This window comes from Hevea brasiliensis, chromosome 2, assembly GCF_030052815.1.
Source record: "Hevea brasiliensis isolate MT/VB/25A 57/8 chromosome 2, ASM3005281v1, whole genome shotgun sequence".
Taxonomy (NCBI): Eukaryota; Viridiplantae; Streptophyta; class Magnoliopsida; order Malpighiales; family Euphorbiaceae; genus Hevea; species Hevea brasiliensis.
In genome coordinates, this window is record NC_079494.1 from 60,993,355 (window position 1) to 61,001,676 (window position 8,322).

Consider the following 8,322-nt stretch of genomic DNA (forward strand, 5'->3'; position numbering starts at 1 on the left):
TATAAATTCAAATTTAATATTCACATAGAAAATTTTTATTTTATTCAATAATATATTTTTTAAAATACTATATTTTTAAAATATATAAACTAACTAATTAATTTCATTAAAATTATAAAATTTTTTTAAAATACATTGATCAGCTAATTAATTTTCTTAAAATAAATAGCACAGAAAACCAAAAATTTAACTAAAAAAAACTACATAATTACATTTTTTTTTAAATATAATAATCAACTAATTAATTTAAAAATAATAAATTCTCCTCTAAAATATTAAAATAAATAAATTTAAATATTGAAAAAAATGAAATTTTAGAGGTATTGAAAACCTTGAAAACGCTCCGAAACAAACAACTCATACCCGTATCTTTAAAAATGTATACTTTACCTCTAAAAATTCCTCCCAATCAAAGTACAAGTCTCTCAATCTCTCCCACACTAGCATACACAAACACACCGTTAAACAAGGAGACACCCCGGAAAGAAATGTCAAAAAGCCGTACTGTTTTTTCAAAGACCTGACAATAAAAATACAATTGTACTTAATCCCACTTCATCTGATGTTCATTTCTCCATCCAATCCCTACAATGTCAACACAACTCATGACATTCCAATGTAACTGTTCTCTACAAGCAGAGATTTAACGAAAATATTACACATTCTAGGAAAAACAAGGAAACCCATATTTTGAAGAGGGGGAAAAAAACGGTATTTAATTGATTAAATGCAAGGTATGTTACTGACTTGAGACCTATAAAAACATTAAAAAATAAAAATAAAAAATGCAATGCAGGATGCAATACCCTCAATAATATATGTTAAAGGCCCCCCAACCAAGTATACCAAAAGTGCAGCAGTTAAAAGTACAGCCCGACCATGACAGACATGATGAAATTATATGAAATGAATGATAGAAAAGACCCAAAAAAAAAAAAGGGGGCACAAAATCAGGAATGAAATGTGGTAAATGTGGCACATGTTTCATCTTCAAGTGTCACTAAACTTCAACCTATCACTGCAGTAATCAACTTCAAAAACCTTCGAGATTACCACCAGAACAGCATGACAGGTCTCAAACATGACAAAGATCAATAAATAGCAAATGACAAGATGCTTCCTTACTTGTATATTCAGCAAATAAAAATTATCTCCCCCTCGCTTGACCCAATTCTGAGCTCTAACTGATATTCCCTGGAGCTTTTAACACATGCCTTCACCTACATCCACAAAGTAATCACTACCCAATTCCCAACCCTATGGTGCTGATGCAAGAGTTAGTGACAACCTGAAGACTGATAACTTTGTTATCCAAAAATGGCAGATGACATGACACAGATGCAACCATGGACCCCGACTCAATACACCCAAATGTATGCAGGGACTTGTAAAAGGAAAGAGCATGCCAAATCGCAACAACTTCAAACAGAAATGGCACGACTTATGGCCAACTTGGCCCATTCAGCAGATTCCTTAATCATATGGTCTTCAGAAGACAAACATTCATTTAAAAAGTCTTTGCTAGAAAGAGACTGCTGTATTAAAGAACCAGCATTGCTTCCCAATGTATCTGCTAAATCTCCAAGGACCCCAATGGCAGTTTTCATTACTACATCATCCCTGCATCAAATAGATTATAGCAAGTCACAAACTATAACGCATAAAAATACTTGATAAATGTAAAATAAAAGAAGAGGTCATATTTGACTAGAACATACATATCCTTCTCCATATATATACTATCCAAGAACTGAAGGATGTGTGGTGCATAAGGAATCAAAAGCTGAGTTTTAGGAGAGTTCTTAAACCCTTGAAGAATCCCTGAATACGCCTCCAAAATCCCATTTCTCAATGAATTTGCGTACTCAGTCATTTCATCATCAGCACCAGCTGTATGGGCAGATAAATCTGCAGCACTTTGGAGCATGGGCATCGCATACATCAAGTACTTCTCAAAATTCTCACCTATAGCTAGTGCAATGTCACCAAAGCATGAGAAAATGGGAGGCTTCACAGACCTGTGCAACTGGCTGCTTGATAAATCTTTGAGAAGCTGTGTCATAATCCCATCACAATATGGCAAAATTTTATCCTCCAATGCCCTGCAAATATCACCGACAACACCAACTGTGACAGCACAAACTTGGTACTCCTCAAAATTTTGAAGACCCATCTCCAAATACTTATAAAACTCCAGCATATATTTTGCAAAATCCAGGCCCATTGCATAGGCAAGGGATCCAATGGCAAGCATAGCCTCCTCATGCATGGCAGCACTTCTACAAGCAAAAATCCTCAGGAAGAGTCCCATTATCTGATCTGCATACTGCATGAACACATACTTGGTTGGCTCTGATGACCCCAGCTTCTGAATTATAACCTGTAAACATCCACATAGAAGTCCTTGTAATTCACTTTGCTTCTCTCTCTCATCAGATGAGAGCTTCTGGCCCTCAAGAGTATTATGAAGCTCCATCATAATTACAGGGACTAATTGCAAAACCATGGGTGCTGTTTCATCGGTTGAGCACCTCACCACTTCATTTAATGTTTCATAAGCAGCAGTCCTCAGCCGAGATTCCCCAGCATCCTCTCTATGAGTAACAGTGAGAAGTGCCTGAACAATTTCCTGGAAGTATGGAGTCAGAGGAGATGATGGGCCCACCTCTTCATAACCCTGGGCAAGAAAATAAAGGGCACCACATGCCTTCTCTGCTACATTTGAAGCATCTTTCATGCTCTGAAGCAGTACAGTGATGATCTGTTGGCAATTTGCCTGAGTAATTATGGGTGCATCCATGGTTGAGCCATGAAGAAATTCAAAGATCCGTCCAAGGGTCCATGCAGTAGTGTCCTTGACATGGTTATTTGGATCCTTTGTCAAAGCACTGAGCATGAAATTCAAGGCAACATTAACAATAGGGATTAACTTGTCAGGGGAAGGACCTTCCAATATCGAGCCAAAGGCATAAGTTGCTGCCTCTCTCTGCCTCCAATCTGGTTTTGTAATATTTTCTTCAATAAATGGCATGACAAGTGGAACAATATCATCTCCCACAGTTCGTGCAACCAAACCAAGACATGTACCTCCAGCCATTGCAATGTTCCAAGCCCCTTCGTCCTGATCCTGATCCTCCTCTTGCTTTAGGAGTGTCTCCAACAGCATTGGAACAAGAGCAGGGAGTGCCTGCTTAATAAAATAAAAGCAAGGAATATCAGAGTCTCCAGTGAAATCACCTCCATATTCTTCCAATATGTCAATCTCCTCATCACAAATTGAACTCCAAAACTCAATTGCTTGAAGAGCCACAGGTTCCTCATCTTCCCTCACAGCCTTAGCTGTGATGCTAAAGATGTCCTGGATATAAGGAGCTAATTTCTCATAGTAAGATGATGAAATAGAGACCAAACACTCAAAAGCAGCCTGCCGTATCTTCACTTCTGGACACAATGTTGCCTCACAGATAACTCTCATGATATAATCACGCTCCATATCATTGGTAAAATTTGCTTGTGCAAAGCCTAGTGCATTGTACAGTGCCCGAGTTGCCGCAAGCCTAACATCATTGTTTCCTTCAGATGCATTCATACCCTGAACAACAGCTGTAAGAATTTTATTCACTTGATCTTGATCTACAACATCAGAAGAGACTTCCTCACACAAATATCCAAGAGTCTCTAAAGTGGCTTGCCTGACATGTCCAGGTAGCTGGTGAATATTTGATAAAAGCGATCCTATCAGCTCAGGCCATTGTTTATGAGGTAATTCAATACCTGCAATCTTGGCAATTACTTGAGAAGCAGTTGACCGAGCATCAGCAACAGGAGAAGAAAGAGTCTTTAACAAACATGCCTTGATTTGGCTTTTTACATTGTTAGCCAGTGACAACCATCTTTGAACAAGCTCAAGCTTTCTATGTTGTTCCTTGGCATCCAATGCATTTTTAAGTATTAAACCACCTAATTTGCGGCTATCTACAGATTTCTCATCATTTGCAAGCTCACTAGAGAGTGATAGCAAAAAACTAGAGAGATTTTGCTCCTGGAACTGTTTTAAGCTTTCTTCTGCATGTTTACGCACATTTCCATCTATCGATTGTGCATTCAAAAGCACCTGGGTAACTTCCATTGCCATATTGTACCTGAAAACGTTGAATGTTAAATGGTCAGACAAGGGCATAGCAGCATTCAACAAATCATTTTGGCCAGGGATCAATAGATGCAACCTAAAAAGATAAAAAAAAAAAAAAAGCAAAGAAAACATGCCATGGGCCACTTCAAAACTGGTGGAACAAAGCCCACCAAAGAGGATAAGAAGGAGAAAATCAATTAATGCTTTTTAGATAACATCTACAATCTCTACCCAACAGAGTAGAAGAAAAACAATTGCTTAAGCTAAATTATTTACTTTCATGGACAATCCAAACAACACATAATAAAATACAAAAGTCAAGATTACATATTCAGAATTTTATTTCCACTATTTTTATCATTTGTACTCCAAATCCAACAGATACAATCCATGTTTTGGCTTCATTAAAAAACTAGCCTCTCCAAGTTAAAAAGAAAAAAAAAATGAAAGAATAGATTCAAGAGGAGAAATAAACAATAACACAATCACCAAGAAGGGGGAAAAGAACCCCTTCTTTAAAAAAAATCAAGAGAAGCATGCACTCAAAGACCCACTGCAGACTCAGAAGTTAACAGCAATTTAGTGGAAGCCATATAAACTGATGCAAACGTAGAAACAGAGAAGTTAATTTTGATTAAGCCTCTCCATTCAGATTGTTAAAGTGTATCGCAGATAGTTTAGTCACTCTTAAGCTGCTTCTATTTCGTCGATTGATTAGATTTCTAGTTAGTTGGACAATCTGAGTATCAGTCTTCCACACACGAGAAAAACCCAAACTGGGTAGCCCAAACAAATAAAACTTAAAGCGACCCATCAATTTCAGTAGAACACATTGGGCCAAACAGGATATCAAATCCATAATTAAGAAATTGAACAAGAAAACAGATCCAAATCCGATTCAGTTAAACAGTAAAAGCACAAAAAAAGAAAAAAGAACAAGATCATAGTTAAAGATATGATCCAAAAAAAAAAAGCTAAAAAAAAAAATCAGAATCGGATATTTACAAGTTAAATCCATATTAATAGGAATCTGAAAGAACGGATTGCTCGAGATAAAGTCACTAAAATCAACTTAATTTGAGGCAATTATCGAAGCAATCTCTTGAAGGGATATAAAATTTACCTGCAAGAAAGGATATTCCCGACGAGGGAAACGGCGATTTGAAACCCTAAAAAAGCAGAGAAACGACACAGAGGACAGCGAGAGAGTGCGTGAGAGAGAGTGGAAGAAGAAAACGCGGATGCGAATCTGCACTTGAAATCTATTTTTTCTTAAAATATTCTTTTTTTTTTTTGGGTAATTATTAGCTATCACAAGCTCTACACATTAATCCGTGGATACCACCTCCTGATCTTCTATAACTGACTGGATTTATTTTTGACATTAGAGTCAAAGTTGCGTGATTATTTAAAAGGTCATTGTGTTTAACGGTTTGGAATGCAGATCTGAGAATTATTTAACTCATTGGTGCGTAACAACTCACAACTTAGCGAGAACGGAACTTTGGTTGGAATTGTGGGCCCCTGGTCATAGATGAGAGCATATAGAAAGGTAAATGACGGAATAGTGGAGATTTAATTTGAACAAAGCAAAGCCAATCCTGGATGGTTTTCGTTTTGTACGGAGCTTCTGCGATGCAGTCAGTTAAGTACAGTTGGTTAAGACTCGACGAAGCGCGATTCTGTGTACGAAAGCAGCGCCAAAACGTCAATAAGGGAGAAATTAAATAATAAAGGGTAATTACATATAACCATTTGATATGAAATAATAATTTAATATTAATTATATATATATATAACTCAACTCAACTCAACTAAGCTTTTTATTTCAAAAATTTAAGATCGGCTATATGGATTCACTTTTTTCACTCTGAACAATTTTGGGTTAAATTCTCAGAAATGTGTAATACTTCTACGTCATGTTGTACTACTCTCTTCCAAGTCAATTTAGGTCTATCTCTTTTTTTTCTTTCTATCATCTAACCTAATATGCTCTACTTGTCTAACTGGAGCTTCCGTATGTCTACGCTTCACATGACTAAACCACCTTAATCTCCCTTCTCTCAACTTATCTTCAATTGGCACCACTCCTACCTTTTCTCTAATACTTTCATTACGGACTTTATCTAGTCTAGTATGGCCACTCATCCACCTTAACATTCTCATCTCTGCAACTCTTAACTTAGATGCATACGACTCTTTCAGTGTCCAACACTCACTACCATATAACATAGCCGGTCGTATGGCTGTACGGTAAAATTTTTCTTTTAATTTATTGGGAATCTTACGATCACATAAAACTCCCGTGGCACGTCTCCACTTCAACCATCCGGCTTTAATCCAAAGTAATCATTTTAAATATCTAGGCTCAGTCCTTCAAGTAGATGGAGGATATCTATATATATATATATATATAATTATTAATTTTTCAAAAGAAATTACAAGATGGTTTTAAATTTTTGAAATTCACTGTTTATGTATGTATGTATGTATATATATAATAACTTATAATAACTATTTTGAAATAAAATTAATTTGTTTTGAAATAAAAAAAAAAAATAGTTATTAATTTTTCATACGAAAGCTTCCGAACTAATAAACGCACCTTCCCTTATCTAACTATGGCTCTAAGTCCCACTCCCATTTCTAAAATTAATTATAGCAAGCAATTTGATGACCAAGTTAACTAGGGATTTGGGTGTGTGTGTGTATATGTGTGTTTTTTTATTGGTTTTGCATTTATTTACTGAACACAACAAAATACACATGGGACAATGAGAGGAGAGGGAATGTGACCCTACCTATGGAGTCATGTGACGAGAGGTGAAAAATTAGCTAATAGGATCATATAAAGTGCACCAAGTAATGCCTAAGAAAGATGGTGGAGTCACATCAGTCTCACTTAAATATCACCTCCTTAGATAACATTTTCTAAATATGCAATTTATATAATCTTAATAGAATTGAGTTCACTGGTAAGTATTATTTTCCTGCAACACTACTATAGAAGTAAGATTTGTGCCACAAAGGTAGAGATAGACAAGAGTTACACCTGAGTAATAACTAAAACATATTTATTATTTCTTCTGAGGGACATTTAATTGAGACATCAATTTTCAAAGAGACAATTGAAGGGACTTAATTGATGCACTCAATTTTTCAATCATGGATGACAAGTTACTCCTTGTAGAAGTTTCACAACCGTCATCACCATAGGCCAATGCCTAAGTTCAAGATAGTGGGTATGTAAGGATAAGGCATTAGGCATGTCTTGTGCCTAGTCTAACCTCATTAATTCGAGTGTCAATTCTCTACTAATGTTTCTAAAAGTATTGTTTATTATTCCTTTATCAAAATTGTTGCATAAATATGCAATTTCTAAACCTACATAGACAAATAGTTCAAATAAGAGCTATTATTTATAAATAATTTCCATGCACAAGACTCCCTATCTATGGGGTTACTAAATTTAATTAAGTGATATTTACCAAGTAACTAAAATTAATTAATTCTTTACATTTTAATTTATAAACAACCCTAAGTTTCTATTTAACTAATTAATTTATTAATTTACCAAATTACTCTAAAGATAATTAAACTAATTAAATTATATACGTGTATTTTATTCTAATAAACACATAAGGTATAAATAATTGCAACCTAAATTAGTTTATTTCTAACATACCAATTTATTTTATAATTTACCAAATACTTAATTTATTTACATGCTAAATTAGTTTTTTACAAACAAAATTAATTTTAATTTACTAAATATTTATTTAATTTAATTTTCATGGAAAAGTGGATTAAAAATGCAAACAAAATTAATTTTTATTATTTATTCCTTAAAATCCTATTATTAATACGTATTGCATACAAAAATGTTACTTTGAAAATTTAGGGATACTTAACTTAAAATAATTACAGCTGCTCTTGGCGTAAGCTATCCTTAAAAAATGGTCTTCTTTTTCTAGGGTGGCATGTTTATACCTTTCTTGCTTTCATTAAGTTCTATGTAAGTTTTATGCACTTATTGCTCTTTTTTGTACTTACCTTAGAGCTACTTACTAATTTTATTTATAATATGAATTAAACTAATAACAATTTATATTGAAATCTAACACTTATATCCTAATTAATTTAGATGTCTATTTGGCTATAACTATCTAATGGCCAAGGGTCTTCTAATC

General features: G+C 34.6%; 1 protein-coding gene across 2 annotated transcripts; it reads right to left on the reverse strand.

The window, feature by feature from the left end:
* Positions 1–368: 368 nt before the first annotated feature.
* On the reverse strand, positions 369–5,510 carry LOC110636306 (importin subunit beta-1). 2 transcript variants are annotated; one of them, XR_002491325.2, is made up of 4 exons: positions 5,256–5,497; positions 1,719–4,142; positions 1,126–1,620; positions 369–585 (listed from the first exon to the last, which is right to left on the reverse strand). XR_002491325.2 is itself a non-coding variant. In XM_021785960.2 (3 exons), exons 2-3 carry the CDS (start codon positions 4,133–4,135, stop codon positions 1,422–1,424), a joined length of 2,616 nt encoding a protein of 871 aa, XP_021641652.2. In that variant the 5' UTR covers positions 4,136–4,142; positions 5,256–5,510; the 3' UTR covers positions 369–1,421. The 2 variants fall into 2 exon arrangements, 1 of the variants encoding a protein (XP_021641652.2); XM_021785960.2 differs by having other exon boundaries at positions 369–1,620; positions 5,256–5,510.
* Between the last annotated feature and the right edge of the window lie 2,812 nt (positions 5,511–8,322).